The sequence below is a fragment of the Ascaphus truei genome, unplaced genomic scaffold, assembly GCF_040206685.1.
Source record: "Ascaphus truei isolate aAscTru1 unplaced genomic scaffold, aAscTru1.hap1 HAP1_SCAFFOLD_650, whole genome shotgun sequence".
NCBI lineage: Eukaryota > Metazoa > Chordata > Amphibia > Anura > Ascaphidae > Ascaphus > Ascaphus truei.
In genome coordinates this window covers 94,745-119,221 of record NW_027456983.1, presented here as the reverse complement: position 1 = coordinate 119,221, position 24,477 = coordinate 94,745, and the positions used below count along the sequence as shown (strand labels likewise).

At 46.9% G+C, this 24,477-nt stretch overlaps 1 protein-coding gene across 4 annotated transcripts in view; it reads left to right on the top strand.

The window, feature by feature from the left end:
* The window catches only part of ABL1 (ABL proto-oncogene 1, non-receptor tyrosine kinase), an 82,333-nt gene extending 59,146 nt beyond the window's left edge, over positions 1-23,187 (top strand). For 2 of the 4 annotated variants that reach the window (XM_075584571.1, XM_075584569.1), the window contains exons 2-11: positions 2,721-2,891; positions 3,347-3,642; positions 10,266-10,538; positions 12,667-12,751; positions 13,249-13,426; positions 17,528-17,712; positions 18,002-18,154; positions 18,646-18,735; positions 19,123-19,281; positions 19,550-23,187. In XM_075584571.1, the coding sequence (XP_075440686.1) occupies positions 2,721-2,891; positions 3,347-3,642; positions 10,266-10,538; positions 12,667-12,751; positions 13,249-13,426; positions 17,528-17,712; positions 18,002-18,154; positions 18,646-18,735; positions 19,123-19,281; positions 19,550-21,204 (3,245 nt within the window). In that variant the 3' untranslated portion in view covers positions 21,205-23,187. Of the gene's footprint in view, positions 1-2,717; positions 2,892-3,346; positions 3,643-10,265; positions 10,539-12,666; positions 12,752-13,248; positions 13,427-17,527; positions 17,713-18,001; positions 18,155-18,645; positions 18,736-19,122; positions 19,282-19,549 lie in introns of all 4 variants that reach the window. The other 2 variants (XM_075584570.1, XM_075584568.1) reach the window with 1 other exon arrangement.
* The last annotated feature ends 1,290 nt before the right edge of the window (positions 23,188-24,477 follow it).

Genomic DNA, 24,477 nt, shown 5'->3' with positions numbered 1-24,477 from the left:
GGAACAACGTAAAATTAAAGACATGATTTCCAAACCGTGCAAGTTCCTCTTTCTATTATAACAGGATATTTGACGTTCCTGTTTATTCTCCGTCAGGTTGATAATTGCAATACCCAAATCGTGCCCAAGTCAGTACTTTGTGTCACTTGCGGGAAGCTGAACCAGCTGACAGCAGTGTAATTGTGCGTATTCAAAACCAAGTGACGAGACAATCTGCAGCAATAGCCTTGTGTGAGCCGGTATTTTTTAATATAGTGACTTATCAATTTAAGTAGGGATCGTGCCATTGTTTTGCAGCAGGGGTTCTCAACTCCAGTCCTCAAGACCCCCAACAGGTCAGGTTTTCAGGATATACTTGCTTCAGCACAGATGGCTCAGTCAAAGACTGAGACTCTGAGCCACCTGTTCTGAAGCTGGGATATCCTGAAAGCCTGACCTGTTGGGGGGGGGGGGGGGTTCTGAGGACAGGAGTTGCCCACCCCTGCTGTTGTCACTTCAGTGTCTGTGACATTACCTCTGGGGTACTCCTACATCCTACGTAGAGGGCAGAGACCGAAAAAAAACCTTTTTAAGCCCAAAAATAATTGCAGCTGCTGATGCCCATTGGCTAGCTCCAGACTCCAGACTTATAGAACTATTTCTAAAAAGAAGTGATGGTCACATGCTTTACCTGTAGGGACTGCAGTGTATACTCCTCTGACATTAAAGAGGTTCAGGTTGTACTGTTTCCATTAGGTCTATGTAGCTGAATTGTAGAAACTAATTTTGCACACTCACTGAGATGTCTTACAGTCTACAGCCCTGGGGCATACTTTCTAAAACTGCATCTAATAGAGGCATACACAAGGCCATCACAAAGGGGCGATGCAGGGTCATTGTGTCCAAATATTGCCCAGACAGAAGAAGATGGGAAACTGTTACTTTGTTCCCTGGGTAGTGTCATCAAAGCAATTACCTTTCGATTGTTCAGTGGAAGTGATACAATCACTGCACTTGCAGGCAGATGACTGCAGTAATAGTGTAACCACTCACGGGATGCTTTGAAGTGTCATGATTGGCCAACCCCAGCAGGCAGCCTTAGCAGGCAAATCCAATGTCAGCAACAGTTGCCTGGGTCAGTGTGAAAAGACCATTAGCTAACAATCTGGGGACAGTCTGCAGAGTTCTCCTTTTGTCAGCAGATTGTTAAAATGTTGCCTTTAAAAGTCGAGCATGCACTTTATAATTGATAATACACCAGTCTGCCTACAATAATGCCCATTATTGTAGTGAATGTATTATAGATGTGTTACCTGAACTTAATTATATGTAGAAATAATGTTCTAGCTGCACAGTCAGATGCCACCAGGTAGAGAAACCCCGTAGGTGCCTGGGCATTTACACCTAAGAAGGAACAAAGAAGCCCTCTCTTCACTCTTGCATGCATTTTGTATGAGTGTTTTATTAGTATTATTTTTTGTGCAATTGTATTTATTTGTGCCCATTGTCCACTGTTGGGATTCCAACGCGACCTCAGGTTTGGCGTCAGGTGTGAGTGAGGAGAGAGGCGTAGAGCTGGATTTCCTTTCTTCCTGTTGAGTCAGCCCTGAGTGGTTGATTCCTCCTCTGCATGACCTTGTGCGGTGTGTTTGGTGCTCTGCTTCTTCCACGTGTTCCTTGGTATCGTCCCATCTCCGTTATTCAGTGGACACCTGGCATTAATATCAGCTGCTTGTGACCCAGGGCATGACATTGAGCTCAGCCCTCCATATCAGAATAAAAAGCGCCTTTGCGCAAGGGTAGTGTTAGATCATTTCACATTGTACAGAACTGGCGACAAGAAAACAAACAGAGCGCTCTAGAGACAGAGTGGCTTACATTAATGCTTTAACACCATTTCACACTCTTCGCAGTGGAAGTTAGCCTGCATGGATCATATGTAAAGTCTCATTTTAGACCTTCATGTAATCCTGATCAGGCAGCTACAAATGGGTTGTGTGAAAGCATTGGTTTTGGAAGTACTGTACCCTGTACACTGCATGCAGGACTAGAACATAAAAACAGCATCTGTTTATCTGATCAGAAATTCTGCTTCTAAAAGAAATACTGTGCTGTGGGAGCATCAAACAAGAGAACATACAGATGGCCAGCATTCTTTAATTAGAAGTTAACAAGTTTTTTTTGTTCTTTCTCTCCTCTCTCTCTCTCTCTCTCTCTCTCTCTCTCTCTCTCTCTCTCTCTCTCTCTCTCTCTCTCTCTCTCTCTCTCTCTCTCTCTGCCTCTCTCTCTCTCCTCTCTCTCTCTCTCCTGCCTCTCTCCTGCCTCTCTCTCCTCTCTCTCTCTCTCTCTCTCTCTCTCTCTCTCTCTCTCTCTCTCTCTCTCTCTCTCTCTCTCTCTCTCTCTCTCTCTCTCCTGTTTCTCTCTTTTTCCTTCCTCTCTCTCTGTTTCTCTCTTTTTCCTTCTCTCTCTCTCTCTCTCTCTCTCTCTCTCTCTGTTACTCTCTCTATCCTTCCTCTTTCTCTTTTTCTCCCCTCCTTGTTTTTCTCTCTTTTTCTCTTCTGTCTCTTTCTCACTCTCTTTTTCTCTCCTCTCTCGCTCTCTTTTTCTCTCGTCTCTTTCTCACTGTCTTTTTCTCTCCTCTCTCGCTCTCTTTTTCTCTCCTCTCTTTCTCTCTCGCTCTCTTTCTCTCTCGCTCTCCTTTTCTACCCTTTCCTTTTCTATGCTTTCCTTGCTCCCAGAAGCCCTGCAAAGGCCAATAGTTTCAGAGTTTGAGCCACAAGGTCTGAGTGAAGCTGCTCGTTGGAATTCCAAGGAAAATCTTCTGTCTGGTCCCGGTGAAAATGACCCCAACCTCTTTCTTGCACTGTATGATTTTGTCGCCAGTGGGGACAACACACTCAGCATAACTAAAGGTAAGACCTTTTCAGCGCTGACATTTGGGACATGGGAATTCCTGTAATCAATATTTACCTAGAAAGGGCCTTGGCAAAATGGGTGCCTGTTTTGTTTGCACTCCATAAAGGGAAAGAAAGCCATATATAAAGATGAAAGACCTATAGATAATTATATGATACAATTTTGATACACCTGGTTTTGCCAATCCATTAAATGTCCATTTTTTTTTCTTCCAAAGAAAGATATAATTATTCTCTTTCTTAATGAAAATTCGATTTAGTTCTCCATTGAAGCATCTATCTCAGACGGGACCTTCCTCGGGTCAGTGTACTGTATGTGCAACAGTTTCCTATCTAATGACAAGTGACTTTGAGCTTTGCATGGTACTGGCAGAGCTCCTATCAGTGTGGGATCTGAATGTACCCCTAATATTCACAATAAATACACCATGATTCTCACCCTCCTTTGCAAGGTGAGAAGCTTCGCGTTTTGGGCTACAATCACAATGGAGAGTGGTGTGAGGCCCAGACCAAGAACGGCCAAGGCTGGGTGCCCAGTAACTACATCACTCCGGTCAACAGCCCCGAGAAGCATTCCTGGTACCACGGACCGGTGTCCCGCAACGCAGCCGAATACCTGCTCAGCAGCGGGATCAACGGTAGCTTCCTGGTGCGGGAGAGCGAGAGCAGTCCTGGCCAGAGGTCCATATCACTGAGATACGAGGGCAGGGTGTACCACTACCGGATCAACACCGCCTCTGACAGCAAGGTAAGAGAATATATGCAACTCATCTGTGTGTGTTGTAAAACCTGCCATGAGTGCAGCGCCAGTAAGCAGATTTCCTAAGCCCGCAAATCTTTTACAACGCCGCACGCCGCCTGGCTATAATGCAGCTATAATAGGTTCTTTCTTTCTCTTTCATCTCCGATGTATTTTGCATAACCTAATATTTTCTACAACGACCCATCAGCTTGTAATAACCAAGGGAAAAAAAGTCATTTTGATTTCCCATGACATAAAATATGCATCTAAAGTACAGAACCGAGCCCATCGCGACAACCTATGCTACATTTTCTTCATCACGGACATTGTCTTTAAAAAAAAAAAAAAAAACATAATTGATCATGTACACTGTGCAATGCGTTGGGATCTCGGGACAGAAGAAGTCAACATGTACTTTGTAACATTGTCATGTATTTCATGTAGTAGGAGACGCCATAGATTTTGATGTAATAATGCACAGGTAGTCCTTTAGTGCCTGCTCTGTAGGTACAGTGACCAAAGTGTGATGGTACTAGGAGATTCCCACTGCTTTTTCTCCTCCACATAACTCATAATCCCAGTTTCTTCCTTTAAATGAATCTTGCTTAAATCTGTCTGAAATAATGTTCCTACCGTTTCTCCCCAATGTTTAAGATCTTGTTAAAGTCCAGCACAGTACCGTTCCTTTTTGTGACGTCTCCTCGATCACTGTGTAGCTGTGTGGATGAGAAAGACTGAATAGTTACTTGGTAAGGAGGATTCCTCCTATATTGTAAGCCCCTTGGGGCAGCGCCCTCCACACCTACATCTAACAGTGTATGTTCTTGTTTATCGTATTGTTTTACGCCCTCCAGCACCATCCAGACTCTTGCGGTCTGCTCAAGGATGTCTTCTTTCTAACCCCTTTGTATCTAAAGCCCTCTCCCGCCTTAAACCTTTTTCACTGACTGCCCCACACCTCTGGAATGCCCTTCCCCTCAATACCCGACTAGCACCCTCTCTATCCACCTTTAAGACCCACCTTAAGACACACTTGCTTAAAGAACGCAGACGCACTTACTAGAACTCCCACCTACTGTCTCTGTATGTTCTCCCTACCTACCAATTAGACTGTAAGCTCCCCGGAGCAGGGACTCCTCTTCCGAAATGTTACTATTATGTCTGAAGCACTTACTCCCATGATCAGTTATTTATATTATCTGTTATTTATTTGATTACCACGTGTATTACTACTGTGAAGCGCTGTGTACATTAATGGCGCTATAAAAATAAAGACATACAATACAATTGTACTTCGCTACGGAATACATTGGCGCATTATAAATAAATGATGATAATAATTATTAAATAAACAAAAGAGATACCGGCGCCTAATGAGTCCAAAATTAATGGAATCCTGGATATCCAGTAGAAATAGTTCCAGTTCCAAGGAAATCAACAGTCTCTGTATCTTGGGGTATTCAGATATGACTTGATGCAGTGGAAGTAGAACATGCAATGAAAAAAGAAATATTTAGTGCAACACAGTTAAACAATTTATACAGACATATTTGCAACTGGCTGACATAAACAGACAAAACAAACAGACACAACTAGACAAACAACACTTAAGCAAAGCTAATGATAAAAGTTATTTATTAAATTAGATGATAAAAAGGACAAATGGCTAACAGACCGCTCCGGTGGGTTAAAACCTAGATAACACTCACAGGACGGCTGCTGGTAATTCGCATAGTACCAATGGGGTCTGGTGACCGCGTGTGGGGGATCCGCTGGGTGCCTCAGACGCCTTGTATTCCTTCTGCGTCTCTCCACTGGCAAAAACCAGAAGTGACGCCGTCCTCGTGGCGGACCGGAAATGACGTTGCCGGATGTGACGTCAGAACCTGGCAATCTCCAGTGGAAGATACAGGAAACGGCGATCTGCACCTCCTTGCCCCAGTCGTTGGAAGAATGCACTCAGCGCTTGTACTGCTTGTAAATATAAGCCACCAAATGTCCTATATATAGATAAAAAATGGGGATAACCCCTGAGGAAGTGTGTTTAGACGCACGAAACGCGTAGGGCATTTTTTATCTATATATAGGACATTTGGTGGCTTATATTTACAAGCAGTACAAGCGCTGAGTGCATTCTTCCAACGACTGGGGCAAGGAGGTGCAGATCGCCGTTTCCTGTATCTTCCACTGGAGATTGCCAGGTTCTGACGTCACATCCGGCAACGTCATTTCCGGTCCGCCACGAGGACGGCGTCACTTCTGGTTTTTGCCAGTGGAGAGACGCAGAAGGAATACAAGGCGTCTGAGGCACCCAGCGGATCCCCCACACGCGGTCACCAGACCCCATTGGTACTATGCGAATTACCAGCAGCCGTCCTGTGAGTGTTATCTAGGTTTTAACCCACCGGAGCGGTCTGTTAGCCATTTGTCCTTTTTATCATCTAGTTTAATAAATAACTTTTATCATTAGCTTTGCTTAAGTGTTGTTTGTCTAGTTGTGTCTGTTTGTTTTGTCTGTTTATGTCAGCCAGTTGCAAATATGTCTGTATAAATTGTTTAACTGTGTTGCACTAAATATTTCTTTTTTCATTGCATGTTCTACTTCCACTGAATCAAGTCATATCTGAATACCCCAAGATACAGAGACTGTTGATTTCCTTGGAACTGGAACTATTTCTACTGGATATCCAGGATTCCATTAATTTTGGACTCATTAGGCGCCGGTATCTCTTTTGTTTATTTGCTGTTTATTCTGATTGTACTGTCAGGTTACCACCAGGCTGCCTTGCAACCATAGGGCTCACCCTTAGAGTAGGGTCAATTGTTTGTAATCCCCATTAGCGCTATTATACATCACTCCCCTTTCCCATCTGATAATAATTATTGCAGTACACAAACATTTACCCAAAGAAAGTTCATGTGGGTTTGAGCAGGTTTTTGAAGTGAAACAAAAAATCTGAAAATTGTCACGAAAAAAATAACGGAAGTGATTGACAGCGCATGTGCAAAATTGTATTCTGCGCATGTGCAGCAGTATCACACACACCTCTTTACCCCTCCCAACCCCCCCCCCCCCTCCCTCCCTCCCGGAGCACAATACCGGCCGGCGCTGGCGGTTACCTGACCTCTGGTCGGGCTTCAGCTGCCCCGGGGCAGGCAGCTCTGCGCATGGGTACAGGTCCCCAGTTTCCTCCCCCCCCCCCATTCCCCCTGCAGCAGGCCTCTCCGCTGCTGTTGCGGGCGGCCTTCTGTGTAGGCCCTGCCCCCGCGCCGAAAGTTTGGAGGCTTAAAGGCAGGGTACAGAAGGTGCGTGCGTGATGTGCAGGGGGGGAGGGGGGAATGTGAGATGCAGGGGGGGGGAATTGATGTGAGATGCAGGAGGGGAGAGGGTGATGCTTCATGCTTGTGAGTGCACTATTCTATAAGTTATATTCACGGTAAATCACTGTTCGTGTTTGATTTGCACAGCACATCAAACATTTACTAGTGAAACCCAGCAGTAAAGTACAAGTATGTAATGTGGCCTCTCTACTTCACCTGGCCATGCTGTGTACCAGTATGAGAAGGAGTTGGTTGGGATGTGTGAATGGAGGAGGCGCGAGGCGCGGGCAGAATACGTTTCCTGCGCAGCATGCTTGGAACGCCATTCATACTTCTGCGATCTTCCTGTACATGCCGGAGATTCTGTGCATACGTTACCCGCTCGGGGGAGCAGTCCTAGACAATCAGTGTGTAACATGATCAGCAAAGTACTAACATTTCAGGAAGGGAATAATGATGTATAACTTTGCAAGTTAACCCCTCCAGTGCTGGGTGACGACCAGTCTACCAACATTGGTTTTTCAACTCTCGAATGCTTCTGGAACAGGCAGTGTTGCAGCTCATCCGGCACTGAAGAGGTTAAACATATCTTTTCTGAAGGAATGCACAATGCATATGTATCAAAGCATTTTGCTCCATCTGTCCCCAGCATGCACCTTGGGGACAGTCAGTAGGAGGAGTTGGGAAGAGTTATGGTGCACAATTTATAATGAGATGTATCACATCCTGCGTCTCTGCTCCAGTTTGCACCTTGGGGGGAGTCAGTAGGAGGAGTTGGGGGGGGAGTTATATGGGGCACAGATTATAATGAGATGTATCACATTCTGCGTCTCTGCCCCAGCATGCACCTTGGGGAGAGTCAGTAGGAGGAGTTGGGGAGGGTTATATGGGGCACAGATTATAATGAGATGTATCACATTCTGTGTCTTTCCCAGCTTGCACCTTGGGGAGAGTCAGTAGGAGGAGTTGGGGGGGAGTTACATGGTGTACAGATTATAATGAGATGTATCACATTCTGCGTCTCTGTCCCAGCATGCACCTTGGGGAGAGTCAGTAGGAGGAGTTGGGGAGGGTTATATGGGGCACAGATTATAATGAGATGTATCACATTCTGTGTCTTTCCCAGCTTGCACCTTGGGGAGAGTCAGTAGGAGGAGTTGGGGGGGGAGTTATATGGGGCACAGATTATAATGAGATGTATCACATTCTGTGTCTTTCCCAGCTTGCACCTTGGGGAGAGTCAGTAGGAGGAGTTGGGGGGGAGTTACATGGGACACAGATTATAATGAGATGTATCACATTCTGCGTCTCTGTCCCAGCATGCACCTTGGGGAGAGTCAGTAGGAGGAGTTGGGGAGGAGTTATATGGGGCACAGATTATAATGAGATGTATCACATTCTGTGTCTTTCCCAGCTTGCACCTTGGGGAGAGTCAGTAGGAGGAGTTGGGGAGGAGTTACATGGGACACAGATTATAATGAGATGTATCACATTCTGCGTCTCTGTCCCAGCTTGCACCTTGGGGGGAGTCAGTAGGAGGAGTTGGGGAGGAGTTACATGGGACACAGATTATAATGAGATGTATCACATTCTGCGTCTCTGTCCCAGCATGCACCTTGGGGAGAGTCAGTAGGAGGAGTTGGGGAGGAGTTATATGGGGCACAGATTATAATGAGATGTATCACATTCTGCATCTCTGCCCCAGCTTGCACCTTGGTGGGAGTCAGTAGGAGGAGTTTGGGGGAGTTACATGGGACACAGGTTATAATGAGATGTATCACATTCTGTGTCTTTCCCAGCTTGCACCTTGGGGAGAGTCAGTAGGAGGAGTTGGGGAGGAGTTACATGGGACACAGATTATAATGAGATGTATCACATTCTGCGTCTCTGTCCCAGCTTGCACCTTGGGGAGAGTCAATAGGATGAGTTGGGGGGGAGTTACATGATGCACAGGTTATAATGAGATGTATCACATTCTGCGTCTCTGCCCCAGTTTGTACCTCAGGGAGAGTCAGTAGGAGGAGTTGGGGGGGGGGGGGTTACATTTGGCCCAGATTATGAGATGTATCACATTCTGCATCTCTATGCGCCATTCTTTTTACTTTACCCCCAATTTCCACCATATCTGTAGACCTGGTAGTGGCAGTTGCTGCTGTTTTTCCCCTACATGGCAGTCCCCTCGGTAGCTATGTAAATCTTTCCACTGAGCCTGCAGGACGCACAGTGTTCTCCAAATGTAATTAGCGAGCTCGGCTGCGCGTTCATAAAAATGTTTTGCAATCTGTCGTAAATAAACAAAATAAAAGGCTGACATTCGTCCCCGCTGAATGCAAAATAAGCTCCGCTGACTCCAACGAGCAGGAGCAAAACCAAAACACTTAGGAGGAAATGCTCTTCCCGTAGGAATGCTGACCACTGAAGGGAGCTTCCGGGAATCCTTGTTTATTCCAGCTTCCGAATATCTTTCTAAATGCAGAACGTTTTCTATGGTGTTTAGACGTGACCTCCACCTTTCTTTGCTGCACTGCTGGATGGTGTGTGCGTAGAGTTAACAGCTAGAATGTTTTATGGGGGTGGAGGGGGACTATGGAGGCTGAGGACAGCGAGTAAAGATTCCAACTAGTGATGTGTTTCTCGTCTGTGCCAGTGACAGAACCACCTCTCTCCTCTGGCCTTGAATATTGTGAGTCAGACCGCGGGGATGGACAGGAGTCACCGCTGTGCTTGTTTTTACATGTGTCCTCCAATTCATCTGTAAAAATGAGCACCTCAGATGTTTCGTTTGATTGATCAAGCGTTGAAAGATTGACTGGCTGCAGTGCTAAGCAGCTAATGAGGCTGCAATTGCTCCAGGACTTCAGTGGTGGACATCAATGCAGTTAATTGATTACGGATCACTCATATTTGTAAGCGTTACGGACTGACATGGTATGATTAGGAGCATCATAATCTTGGTCAGAGGTTTGTCCTACCATTGACTGGTCTGTCCCCTCTGGGAACCATGTGGCACTCAGTGCCCAGTATATACCAGGAGCCCACTAACATCTAATTAAAGAGTCAAAACCTTGATTTATTTTCCAATCCATAGCATGGACACTGCCGTCTCAATCATCAGAGAGGGATATGGGGAATTCTGATTACAGATTGTTTTAGGAAACCGCCATGCTTGGCATCACCGCAATGTAAATTTTACACTCGTGCTCCTGTTTCATTATTTTTACTTATTTACTTTTGAGCATACCAGTTTATCTGCCCAGTGTACCCCCCCCCCCCCCCCCAGACCTTGTAACCCCCTCTCTCACCCTCAGCTTTACGTGTCTTCGGACAGCCGCTTTAACACGCTGGCAGAGTTGGTCCATCACCACTCAACCGTGTCTGATGGGCTGATCACCACACTGCACTATCCAGCACCCAAGCGCAACAAACCCACCATCTACGGGGTGTCGCCCAACTATGACAAGTGGGAGATAGAGAGGACGGACATCACTATGAAGCACAAGCTGGGAGGCGGCCAGTATGGAGAGGTGTACGAGGGTGTGTGGAAGAAATACAACTTGACCGTGGCAGTGAAGACCCTGAAGGTATGGAACACAGTGCCTACTGCATGTCCTACCTAAAAATGGGATCATGACCTAGAACCACATTCACTTCCATGCTTGATGGGACAGGGGGACATACTTCTGCTCCCTTGAAGTTAAAGGCCTCCTAGGTCGGTGACACTCCATACATCATGCAAGCTCAATTGTGTGAGGTTCCCACAAATCCATTTGGACTGCCCTTCTGGAACAGCACACATTTGTCTTCTGGAAAAGACCAAGCTGTGCTGTTTTAGAAAACCAAGGATGAGGGAGGAATCTCAATACTCTGCAGCCACGTTGATGCTGGCTAAGTCACAAGTTGCAAAACATCCTGAGGACAAAAGTAAATTGTTGTTGTTTTATTTTGTTTTCGTTTTATTTGACATGACAGTATTTTGTATAGCTTGTAGGTACTGTAGATGTAGAAAGGTTGTTGCTTGCCTTTGTAGGTATATTTCACAGACAAAGACTTTTTACACAATTAGCTCCTGGGAAGCAACAGGCTAAAACAGGGGGGCTCAACTCCAATTCTCAAGACCCCCAACAGCTCAGGTTTTAAGGATATCCCAGCTTCAGCACAGATGGCTCAATGTGTCCCATCTTCAACACAGGTGGCTGAATGAATCCCAGCTTCAGCACCGGTGGTTCAATCAGTGGCTCAGTCTTTGACTGAGCCACCTGTGCTGAAGCAGCGATATCCTTAAAACCTGACCTATTGGGGGGGGGTCTTGAGGACTGGAGTTGAGCACCACTGGGCTAACACATGCACTGTAGCACATACGGTGCTAAACTGTCCTTTAACACATTGCCACCTAGTGGAGTTTATTTCTAACGCAGGGGACTTTTGTGTTCTTCAGTACAAGTAAACTTAGACATACTGCACCATGCATCCTTGCACTCTGATTCTACAGAGCTATTAACGTTTAGGACTAATGTAGGACATTATTTGTAAGATGTACTTTAAATGAGACTGGAGTCAGACTAATAGGGATGGTTCTGGGAGGCCTCTGTCTTGTGAGTCACCCCATCTGTAGCAGTAGGATAGTGCCAGGCTGTGCGCTACGGTTCTGGACGGATTGTATGATAATGTGCGGCATGAAACGTGATTACATTTGATCACCAGTGTATTAGTAACTCACTGTAATGATGAGCGCAGAATGATTTTTTTTTTTTTTTTTTGTAAACTCAAATTTTATTGAATTTTTCAGGGGAGGGGAAAAGTAAAAAATAGGGAATGTGTACAAAAGAAGAGGAAGGGGGGGGTTACCGTTCCAGGTCACAATAACTTGTGTACATCAAGATACAATAGTACCATCAAAAGGATACAGACAAAATGGAAACAGCATCGCCATAATAGCTTATCGTAGGATGTTATCAACCTTGCCTAGCCCTTAATGTGGGAACCGTGGAAGTCAGGATCACTACGAATGATTTTTAATGGAACGAAGACTCCCCCAGCTTTTGTTCGTGGCCTGGAAATAATGCACTGTGGTCCTTAAGGTGCACAGTGCTGCACCGCGACCTTCCAAATACTCCATCAATACTGTGTAACTTTTCTGCTTTGTAATACTTTGTTTGGAACAGGTTTACAGTTCATTTGTGAGCATCTTTAATGTTTATTGCATATTGACTGGTATTCTAACTAAATGACAGTTCATTGGTAACCAGGTTTCCCTCGGTGGTAATATTCCTTGGCAAGGAAGTCTAATCTTTGTTTACGGATACATTGACATGCACAACACCGGAAGACTGTACTAGTTAGTGCAATACGGCTCTCAAATTCCATGAGCCAATTCCATGGTAGAATTTGCATTTGAGTTGAGATATTGCTGTAGACAAGGGGTGCTTAAGACCCCCCCCCCCCCCCCCAACAGGTCAGGTTTTAAGCATATCCTAGCTTCAGCATAGGTGGCTCAATGAGTCCCAGGGTCAGCACAGGTGGCTCAATGAGTCTCAGCTTGAGCACAGGTGGCTCAATCAGTCCCTGCTTCAGCACAGCTGGCTCAATCAGTGTCTCATTGAACCACCTGTGCTGAAACTGGGATATCCTTAAAACCTGACCCGTTGGGGTGTCTTGAGGACTGGAGTTGAGCCCCCTGGTGTAGACACTCACTTTCTCCCATCTATTCAGGAAGACACGATGGAAGTGGAGGAGTTCTTGAAAGAGGCGGCTGTGATGAAAGAGGTTAAACACCCCAACCTGGTGCAATTACTGGGTAGGTAAGAAGGTTTGAAATGAAGGTCGTCGCTTCAAGCTAAACAATGCACAGCACAGGATTCTGGGACTTGTAGTTCTGCTCCTGGTGAGACCTAATGCATGCTGTGTGATTTTGAATTGGATTTATTTTTGTTGTTCCTGTGTCTATATACGTTAGAAAGTGAGCTAATGGGATTAGGGATTTTTATGGTTAAATTACTGGGATGAGAAGGGCACATTTAGGTGATCGCTTAGTAAGAAAGGGAGTACCTGTGATGTGGGTTAGTCACTCAAACACACAATCCTGCTATTTCAGAATAGTGTACTCCTTAGCTTTGTATTTGAAGGCAATGTGAGCATGTCATTAATTCACAATGCCGGTAAGGAGCGCAGGCATTAAAGCGAAGCATTGTAACTTTCCCCCGTTAGGTCTTTGTATGTACCCTGCCTAGAACACAGAGGGGTGAATGAAGCCTGGCACCAAAAGGTTTAGTGTCCTTCTCTTCTGTTCTTTAGGGGTATGCACACGGGAGCCCCCATTTTACATCATCACAGAGTTCATGACATACGGGAACCTGCTGGATTACCTGCGCGATTGCAACAGGCACGAGGTCACAGCAGTGGTGCTGCTGCATATGGCGACTCAGATCTCATCCGCCATGGAATACCTAGAGAAGAAAAACTTTATCCACAGGTGGGGAGTCCAGGCAGGTTATTACCACCCTGCACACAGCCAGCCCTGTGACCTGCTGCAGGGTACAGTTTGCATGGAACCTCTGAACTGCTCGGTAATATACGGTTATATCTGCCGGTCAGCGTGCCCGCCAGGAGGTCGGGATGCGGCGTCTAATTTCCACAGATGTGAAACCCCATATTTAGTAAGCAGTGTTTTTCCATAAGACCGCTTTCAGCTCCCGAAGACCACCTATGGCCATTTCACGGTGTCTTCGTGTGGGGGTGTATGGAATAGTACCACTCAGTAAATATGGCCCTAAACCTTTTATACTCTGTGACAGACATTGTTCATTAGAACGCATTTTTAAACGGGTCACAAATAAAGAGGTAATCTTTGTTTTTAGAAACACAATAAGACTTTGATCCCAGGTTATACCCAAATAATAGAGTACTAATACTGCAGCTGCTCATGTTCTAAGTGCTGAAATAATTCATATTGAGGTGCAATGCCTTTTTGTACGTCAGTAGTAACTGACATACCTGAAAGCTGACGCACAGCAGGTCTCAGCTCACCCGGCAACTGAAAGGAAACCATTAGTTATAGTAACAAGCGACTTGTCTTCAGATATGCTGCAAGAACTAGAAGGCAGACGTGTGTGCGTGTGTATGTGTGTGTGTCTGCACGCGTGCGTTGATACAGTTTTATGCAGCATCCCTTGTAAGGAATTGCTAAAGGTCAGCGCCCCCTTGGAGTTTCCCATCTGCGGTTCTCTGATATTTGTTGATCAGGTCATTGGTCGAGACCGACATATGATAATGACCATACAGGGAGAGGGTCCTTATACTTTTGCTGCGGGACATTGAGGGGATCAACGTCACATTGAAGACATTAGCTCAGGGGTGGCCAACTCCAGTCCTCGAGCTACCAACAGGTCAGCTTTTCAGGATATCGCTGCTTCAGCACATGTGGTGCAGTCTTCCATTGAGCCACTGATTGAGCAACCTGTGCTGAAGCAAAGCTATCCTGAAAACCTGACCTGTTGGTAACTCTTGAGGACTGGAGTTGGCCATCCTTGCTTTAGCTTAACCTCTTCAGTGCCAGTAAGACCAGCAATGCATTGCCTCTGCAATACGGCGCTGGCACCGACGGAGTTAACCGTGTCGCGGCTAGAGAGACCTGTAACACATTGCTTTGCTTTACAGGCATCTATAGCAGCAGATTAGCCGAGTAATGTTTCCACTTCCTAACACGACATTTTCCGGCTTCTTCAATATATATGCCCAGGTTTCAGTGTAATGCGGGGTGCAGGTTTCAGTGTAACGCAGGGTGCAGGTTTCAGTGTAACGCAGGGTGCAGGTTTCAGTGTAACGCGGGGTGCAGGTTTCAGTGTAACGCGGGGTGCAGGTTTCAGTGTAATGCAGGGTGCAGGTTTCAGTGTAACGCAGGGTGCAGGTTTCAGTGTAACGCAGGGTGCAGGTTTCAGTGTAACGCAGGGTGCAGGTTTCAGTGTAACGCAGGGTGCAGGTTTCAGTGTAATGCAGGGTGCAGGTTTGCGTGTAACGCAGGCTGCAGGTTTCAGTGTAACGCAGGGTGCAGGTTTCAGTGTAACGCAGGGTGCAGGTTTCAGTGTAACGCAGGGTGCAGGTTTCAGTGTAACGCAGGGTGCAGGTTTCAGTGTAACGCAGGGTGCAGGTTTCAGTGTAATGCAGGGTGCAGGTTTCAGTGTAACGCAGGGTGCAGGTTTCAGTGTAATGCAGGGTGCAGGTTTCAGTGTAACGCAGGCTGCAGGTTTCAGTGTAACGCAGGGTGCAGGTTTCAGTGTAATGCAGGGTGCAGGTTTGCGTGTAACGCAGGCTGCAGGTTTCAGTGTAACGCAGGGTGCAGGTTTCAGTGTAATGCAGGCTGCAGGTTTCAGTGTGGTGCAGGTTTCAGTGTAATGCAGGGTGCAGGTTTGCGTGTAACGCAGGCTGCAGGTTTCAGTGTAACGCAGGGTGCAGGTTTCAGTGTAATGCAGGGTGCAGGTTTCAGTGTAATGCAGGGTGCAGGTTTCAGTGTAACGCAGGGTGCAGGTTTCAGTGTAATGCAGGGTGCAGGTTTCAGTGTAACGCAGGGTGCAGGTTTCAGTGTAACGCAGGCTGCAGGTTTCAGTGTAACGCAGGGTGCAGGTTTCAGTGTAATGCAGGGTGCAGGTTTGCGTGTAACGCAGGCTGCAGGTTTCAGTGTAACGCAGGCTGCAGGTTTCAGTGTAACGCAGGGTGCAGGTTTCAGTGTAATGCAGGCTGCAGGTTTCAGTGTGGTGCAGGTTTCAGTGTAATGCAGGGTGCAGGTTTGCGTGTAACGCAGGCTGCAGGTTTCAGTGTAACGCAGGGTGCAGGTTTCAGTGTAATGCAGGCTGCAGGTTTCAGTGTAACGCAGGGTGCAGGTTTCAGTGTAATGCAGGGTGCAGGTTTCAGTGTAACGCAGGGTGCAGGTTTCAGTGTAATGCAGGCTGCAGGTTTCAGTGTGGTGCAGGTTTCAGTGTAATGCAGGGTGCAGGTTTGCGTGTAACGCAGGCTGCAGGTTTCAGTGTAACGCAGGGTGCAGGTTTCAGTGTAATGCAGGCTGCAGGTTTCAGTGTGGTGCAGGTTTCAGTGTAATGCAGGGTGCAGGTTTCAGTGTAATGCAGGGTGCAGGTTTCAGTGTAATGCAGGGTGCAGGTTTCAGTGTAACGCAGGGTGCAGGTTTCAGTGTAATGCAGGGTGCAGGTTTCAGTGTAATGCAGGGTGCAGGTTTCAGTGTAATGCAGGGTGCAGGTTTCAGTGTAATGCAGGGTGCAGGTTTCAGTGTAATGCGGGGTGCAGGTTTCAGTGTAATGCAGGGTGCAGGTTTCAGTGTAATGCAGGGTGCAGGTTTCAGTGTAATGCAGGGTGCAGGTTTCAGTGTAACGCAGGGTGCAGGTTTCAGTGTAACGCAGGGTGCAGGTTTGCGTGTAACGCAGGCTGCAGGTTTCAGTGTAACGCAGGGTGCAGGTTTCCGTGTAACGCAGGGTGCAGGTTTCAAGTGTAACGCAGGGTGCAGGTTTGCGTGTAACGCAGGGTGCAGGTTTGCGTGTAACGCAGGCTGCAGGTTTGCGTGTAACGCAGGCTGCAGGTTTGCGTGTAACGCAGGCTGCAGGTTTGCGTGTAACGCAGGCTGCAGGTTTGCGTGTAACGCAGGCTGCAGGTTTGCGTGTAACGCAGGCTGCAGGTTTGCGTGTAACGCAGGGTGCAGGTTTGCGTGTAACGCAGGGTGCAGGTTTGCGTGTAACGCAGGGTGTGAGTGGTTGGTTGGTATGGATACATATTTGGTCATGTTTTATAAGTAAGTAATGAGCTTCTCTGGAAAGACAGAATGGCTCTGTCTCAGCCCAGCGTTCCTGCAGAATGTGCCTGTCAGTAACTCAGACTTGCCTGTTTGTCTCCTTTGTCTTCGGAGTTTGGGCAGTATTTTTTATCTGCATTGCCTGAAACGCTGGTATCTGCTCCTTAAACATGTCCGAGTCGTGCAACATAGATTTCCCTGACCTTTAACTGGGCGACAATTATCTCTCCGTTTCACATTCCCTGCCTATGAATGAAGCCGCCTAGCAATGTAATGAGACCCTGGCCCCTATCAGACTGTTCTCATGTTGACAGGAGCTCCAATCGGCCTTCGTTCCTGTTTTTATATTTGGCTAATGGCAGCAAATTTTAAGTGACCGTTTCAGGTTCAGATACCATAGAAACAAAGATTCAGCCGTGTGTCTTTTACACGATCTTTGCCAAGAACGACATCATTATATTGGACCAAAACGGCAAACCGGTTACCATGCACAATCTGAAATCTTGACACTGTCAGATAGTCACCTTGCATTAGGAGAACGTACAGTATGTAAAATGCAGATATTAGATATCTTTTGGAATTAATGACTAACAAACATTTACAGAACAAGCCTCTCTATATCAAATAGAATTGTACAAATACGGTAAGCAGTACTTTCAATGCACAAAGTATTATTTGTATTTACACCAACTTAAATTGGCTGTGTTGGATGAACCACTTTTCCTATAATCAATGAAGTTGAGCCATGCAGATTGTGATACCTCTCGCTTTAACCCTTAGGGACCTTGCAGCCAGGAACTGCCTCGTAGGGGAAAACCACTTGGTGAAAGTGGCCGATTTCGGCTTGAGCCGGCTAATGACCGGGGATACGTACACTGCTCACGCCGGAGCCAAATTCCCCATCAAGTGGACAGCGCCCGAAAGCTTGGCTTACAATAAGTTCTCCATCAAATCCGACGTCTGGGGTAAAAGAACATTATCAGTGTCTGTTGCATTTAAAACAGATTCATTTGTACTCTTTTCAGCAGTGCAGCACAAAGCAGGCCTCTCCTGTATCTTTATAACAATATCATCATGTTTTGGCCAAGATAGTTATTAGACGCTAGTAATACAGTACCAGTCTGTCAGTGAAGGCCTCTACATGTTCCCACTGTCCCTTTGTTGCTGTGTCCACCTTCATTGGGGTTAGAGACTTTGTGTTCCTGATATCTCTGTGACCATGCTGCTAACTGCAAAATATATTTCCCTCTGCAGCCTTTGGTGTTTTACTCTGGGAAATTGCCACGTACGGCATGTCCCCGTACCCTGGTATCGACCTGTCACAGGTGTATGAGCTGCTGGAGAAGGATTACCGCATGGAACGCCCCGAAGGCTGCCCAGAAAAAGTCTACGAACTCATGAGAGAATGTAAGGTTTCCACCAGCTCATATGGAAATACATGACTGCTACACAAGCGGCATTACTGCAAGCTCTTCTAAATGTACTCTTTGATAAAGCACCCTGCGTGTGAAACGCGTAAGAGTGTCTGTGTCAGTACTTTTTTGTCTGATGTTTTTTAATTAATAAACCTTTTGTTCATGATATCCCATTTCCTTTTGTGAATGAGCAGTGCACCGGCTTTTTTCCATTTTTTCTGTGATTGGAAATCTTTATTCTTCTTAAATGGGAAAACATTAAGCCTATGAAGGGTGCAATATGCCAGGATTTACATTGGATATACATTTAAGACACAGGGAATGACAGAGGGGAAAAAGAGATACGTGAAGAGTTACTGTACCGTGCATTGAAGTCCATTCACCAGGTCGCTATGGGATGCTGATAGTGACTTGGGAGCTGGAGAAGTTTGTCACCAATCATTGATGTATTGATGTATTGTTGTATATTGTCATCTTAACCAGGCTGGCAGTGGAACCCTTTGGAACGGCCGTCCTTTGCAGAAATCCACCAAGCCTTTGAAACCATGTTCCAGGAGTCTAGCATATCTGATGGTAAGATTCAGCATGGAGCAGGTTGCTTTGAGTAAGGTTTAATGCCAGCCACTAGTAACTTGACTGTGATCTGTTTTTTGCACAGTCTTTCAAATAAGTAGAAAAAATGCCAGCACACATTTTTAACAGCCAACCCCTATTTACCATTATATTCTCTGCCCCCCTTTCTACTTCCCCACCACACTCTCCTCCACACACTCCTTCACTCCCCATCTCTCTCCACCTCCACACTCTCCCCCTGTCTTCCTCCCCCAGGCTTTCTGGCCAGTGGGGGGGTCCATGCCTAGTTAGGTGTTGGAATTAAAATTATTACGTAGACTGCAGCAGCTTACAATTCAGTCTCATTGTGTTCACGTGTAATAATGAGTATTTCTCTGCATGTTTCAGAGGTTGAGAAAGAGCTAGGAAAGAAGGGCCTTAGAGTGATTGTGAGCAGCCTACTGCAGGCCCCCGAGCTGCCAACAAAAACCAGGCTACCCAGGAGAGTGGTTGAGAGCAAGGATGAAAACACAGATGCCTCGCACGCCAGAGGACCTGGGGAACTCGGTAAGAGAACGTCCTCAATATCCTCCAAATAAAATTGATGAAATGGGATCATAAAGATCTGTTGCTTCAACTCCCATTCACCATCTAGTAGCTTAGTAAATCTTCCCCTCCCATAGGAACCATGTATTATAAAGTAGTACAGTATGTAGTGATATTTCTGTATCTTTTATTTGCCTAACAGTATTCACCACAACACGGACATGATATCTGTGCTATATTATTGTGGTGCTGTGTCCGGTATCCTTCAACCTCTGAACTGTCTTTGCAGATGCCTTGGACCAGGAACCAGCAGTGTCTCCCCTACTCCCACGCAAGGAGCGAGGTGATGGAGGGCTTCCAGAGGACGAGCGCCTTCTACCCAAGGACAAGAAAACCAACCTTTTCAGTGCCCTGATCAAGAAGAAGAAGAAGACCGCCCCCACCCCGCCCAAGCGCAGCAGCTCCTTCCGTGAGATGGACGGCCACTCCGAGCGAAGGTGCATTGAGGAAGAGGGTAGAGAGGCTAGCAACGGGGGAGATATACTGGAGGCATTCAAATTCCAAAGCAATGGGGCAGCCATCACTAATGGCTCAGTGCAAGGAACCACAAGTTTTCTGTCCCCCCACTGGAAGAAGTCAAGCACAATGACAGGCCGGCAGGCAGCACCTAGTGAAGAGGAGGGAACTATTAACACCAGCAAACGCTTCCTTAGATCCTGTTCTGCTTCTTGTATGCCCCATGGCTCTAAGGACATGGAGTGGACGTCTATGACCCTGCCCAGGGACTTGCCATCCTCAGGGAGACTGTTGGACACGCCTAGCTTCGGAGGTGGTCACAAAGCAGGGAAACCAGCCCTGCCTCGCAAACGAGGCAATGAGACCAAACCAGACTTCTCTTGCCCCCGAGGTGCTGTCACTCCTCCGCCTCGCCTTCCCAAAAAGAATGAGGAGCCAACTGATGAAGTCTTTAAAGATACTGATCCCAGCCCTGGCTCCAGCCCACCCAATATGACCCCAAAACTGCTACGAAGGAAACAGGGTGGTCCCACTTCCTCTGGTCCCCTGCAAAAGGAGGAGACGGGTGGCTTGAGGCTTGGCTCTGTCACATCTGATACTGGACCCTCCACCAAGCAGACCTCCTATCCCGGGAAGGCAGAGGCAGAACTTCGGCTCAGGAGACTCAAACCAGCATCCGAACCAGCCACTAAGGACAAAGGGAAGGTCTTGAAGGTCAAACCAACCCCACCTCTGCCACTTTCCTCCTCTGGTTCCTCATCTTCCACCACCTCATCTGCCCTGGGGATATCGGCTAAGCTATCCTCCCAAAGTCTTGGCCATGAGAGCAGCCCAAGCGAGCCAAAACATAAACCGGCAGCTCAGAGTGAGGACCACTCAAGAACAAACCCGTCTGTGACAGACAGTGCCAAGAAACCAGTCCTTTCCAGCTCCAAGCCCCAGTCAACAGGAAAACTTGCTGGGGGTCTGACAGCCATCGGAGGAGGTGGGGATCAGCCACAGCAACCGGCTCCATCTTCATCCTCAACTGCATTCATTCCCCTCATCTCCACCCGAGTCTCTCTACGCAAGACCCGCCAGCCACCCGAGAGACTGCTTAGTGGAGCTGTAACCAAGGAGACAGTGCTGGAGAGCACAGAGTGCCTGCGGGTTGCCATCAGCCGTAACTCTGAGCAAATGGCCAGCCACAGCACGGTGCTTGAGGCCGGCAAGAACCTGCATGCCTTCTGCACCAGCTATGTAGACTCCATTCAGCAAATGAGGAACAAGTTCTCCTTCAGGGAGGCGATCAACAAACTAGAGAATAGCCTCCGGGACCTTCAGATCTGCCCTGCACCGGCCTCCACAGGGGGAGGATCTGCCACGTCTCAGGACTTTAGCAAGCTTCTTTCCTCCGTCAAAGAGATCAGCGACGTGGTGCAGAGGTAGCATCTGAAATCAGTGACGTTTGGGTTTGTATGGGGTTAAGTGTGGAGGACATCAGGGCATGATTGGAAGGGCTTTGCCCCCTTTTGATCTGCCGAGATGGGGGTAGACAAGGCCATCATGGGTGCTTTAAAACTGTTTGATGCCTGAAAGAAGTGCAGAGCATCCTGTGCTTGGGTTGGAGGTCCTAAAGCCCATATTGTGTCATGGCACAAGGAATCCAAGCCACATTGCAGAGTAAGTGGCCAATACACGCACACCTTTACTTAAGATCACGCTCCCCTTTACTCACTCTCATAAATACTGCAGTTCTTTTCTCTGACACAGACCATAATGGTCTACAGGTTTTTGAACCCCAATTGTCAGGGGGGCTGTACAACAAAATATGTTGAAGCTTTTCTCTGATGATAATGGGCTTGAAGCAGCACCAAGGGTCCTCAAAACACATCGTTTTGTAAGCACAAAACAATGCCTCTGTCTAACACTGCTCCAACCTGTCACCACTGCCTCACTCCGTAATCTTGCACATAATCTGGAGAGCGCCCCTGGGCACCTATTAAAGCACCCTCTTCTTGCCCCTGTACTTGGCGTGCTGCAGTGCAGTTCTTAAAACTAAGGGGATCATCTATCAAGAACCTCTGGACGTGCACCCACACAACATAAATAAGGCTGCTTTTTATGGTCTGGGGACCGCAAAACTGATCCCAAAACTTTCCCATTGCAAGCAGATTTCCTCTAAGGAAGAACCAAAATATTGTTGCGTTCCACCACTTATACAAGTCATGACCCACTCAGGCCCTTTAAAAGGAGTGGCCAACTCCAGTTCTCAAGGGCCACCAACTGGTCAGGTTTTAAGGATATCCCTGTGTTGGCACAGGCGGCTCAGTCGTTAGTCGGTTACAGAGGCCGTGCCTGCTCTCCCCCCACCTCCCCAAGTTTGCACACCCCTGGCATAGACAAGGGGTGGCCAACTCCAGTCCCCCGACAGGTCTTCAGGATATCCCTGCTTCAGCACAGATGGCTCAATCAATGGCTGAGTCGTTGGCTGAGCCACCTTTTGCTGACGGAGGGATATCCTTAAAACCTGTCGGTGGCCCTTGAGGACTGGAGTTGGCCACCCCTGCCCTTATAACATCCCCAAGCTCATGTCGGTGTCGGGCCTCCTTGGCTATATTTTCTCTTGGGAAAAGGAGCTGTGGAGGGCAAAACGGAGCGAATCCGTACCGTTAGGACGCGCTTATTCACGCGCAGGGAAGTGTTCCTTTCAACCTGCCGCAAAGGTGCTGATGCAGCCTACACTGGGAGCCATAATACGTCCATGTAAAGGCTTGATTCCTGTGGGTCTTTTAGAGGTGACCATTACAATAATCCGGAACCTCTGATCTCCATTTGTACCCTTCCCCTGCTGGGGGGACCAGTACCACATCACTGCAATGTGCACTTCCCCCATAGGTGCTGTTATCATAGTAAGCTCTTGGTGACACCCTTTTAACCCCTTGACTGGTAGGCGGTACCGCACGGCCATGCCCCCCTTCGTTAAGTCTCGATTTTGTGATCACTCCTAAGCGATCACTTGATCACTATGTCACTGCGGTGATGTGGACAGAAAGGGAGGGTCCTCCTCAGATCGCGTTCAGCGCTCCTGTGAAGTGCTGATCGCCATCAACCCTAAAATCCATGCAAAAAGACGTGGTGTGGTATACGTCATGAGAGCCCCCAGGATATACATAAGTAGGGCACTCTGGGTTAGAGCGAGTTACCAACCTTATCTTAGTTATTTTTTTCCCTAGCTGTTTTTCTATGTTCTATGTAAAAAGGCCCAAATCCTACTGTTTATTCCCCCGTTCTCCTCCCCACCTGGAAGCACAGTGCTGTTTTCCATGCAGACTCCAAAAGATCTCATCAGAAATGAGTGTCCAACTCCAGTCTTCAAGGGCCACCAACCGTTCAGCTTTTAAGGATATCCCTGCTTCAGCACAGGTGGCTCAATCAGTGGCTGTCAACGACTGAGCCACTGATTGAGCCACCTGTGCTGAAGCAGGGATATCCTTAAAAGCTGAACGGTTGGTGGCCCTTGAGGATAGTTGGCCACCCCTGGTCTGTCTTACTATTCTCAGATGATGTTCTTTGACGCCTGTGAATGTCCCGACGTGGGAGGGACTTAACGTATATTAATCTAGGTAGGTTTTGGGGGGACTTAAATACCCAGTAACAACAAATCAGTGAGCAGGAAAAAATGGAGAGTGTGTAAAAGAGACACCCTACTTTACAGCAATGTGACAAAATCTCCGAAACAATTAAATATGCCCCATTAAGAAAACAGAGTGCAAGGGAAGGGTCTTCTTGCGATGTAACAAGGAGACTGTAAGACGTGGCTTCCCCGAATCCACACTAATCACACTCGCAAGGACTGTATTGGTAATTCATTTTTCTATGACTATTTTTTAAGTGCAATTAACTTTATTTGTTATTTTATTTTTTAAACCAAAAAAAAAAACCAAGCCAAGATAAGACACCCATAGGCTCACCTATATATTGGTATAAGAGGAGCGGTCCTCGCCCCTGCCAGTTTTATTGACATTGAAAGATACTTAACTTGAACATTTAAGAGGTTAAAAAAAAAATGTGTTTTCACGATTGCAATCTTGGGGTGATACAGCAAAGGACACGGTGCTGCAAAACAGGAGCTGAAAATCAGATGCAGCTGCTGAGTGGCCTTTGATACAGCACCCTAAACACTATGCCACTGCACCCCTCAATTCTATGAATGCACCTCATTACACTGTCCCCTTTTCTCCTCTCACCCCAGCCCTCAGAAGAATCCTTTGAGCAACTTGTATTATATTCGTGTTATGCTAACCCCACCGTCTATGTTTAAGTTGTTCTCTCTTCCATCTTTTAGACGTTTACAGCGATCTTTCAGTATTTCTGTATAAATTCTCCGCTCATTCTTTTATTTTCCTTCACAAGGATATGTGATTTTTTTTATTTTTTTTATTTTTTTTAATGACAAAATGTAAAAAAATAAATGTACACACACAGCTGCCTTTAACCCCGTTGTCGTTTAAAGGATTCACTCGAGCACCTCCCCTTGCCAGGGGCCGTGTGATGCATCACTGACCTATATAATATTGAGAGGTTGGAGGCCTTAACCCAATTGTCTCTTTGGGGGTTCCAGAAATGTGTGTACCTTCATCTCACCAGCATTGCCACCACATTCAACGCGTGCCTCTGGATGTAGAGATAACATTTTGGGGGATGTTGCCTTAATCAGTG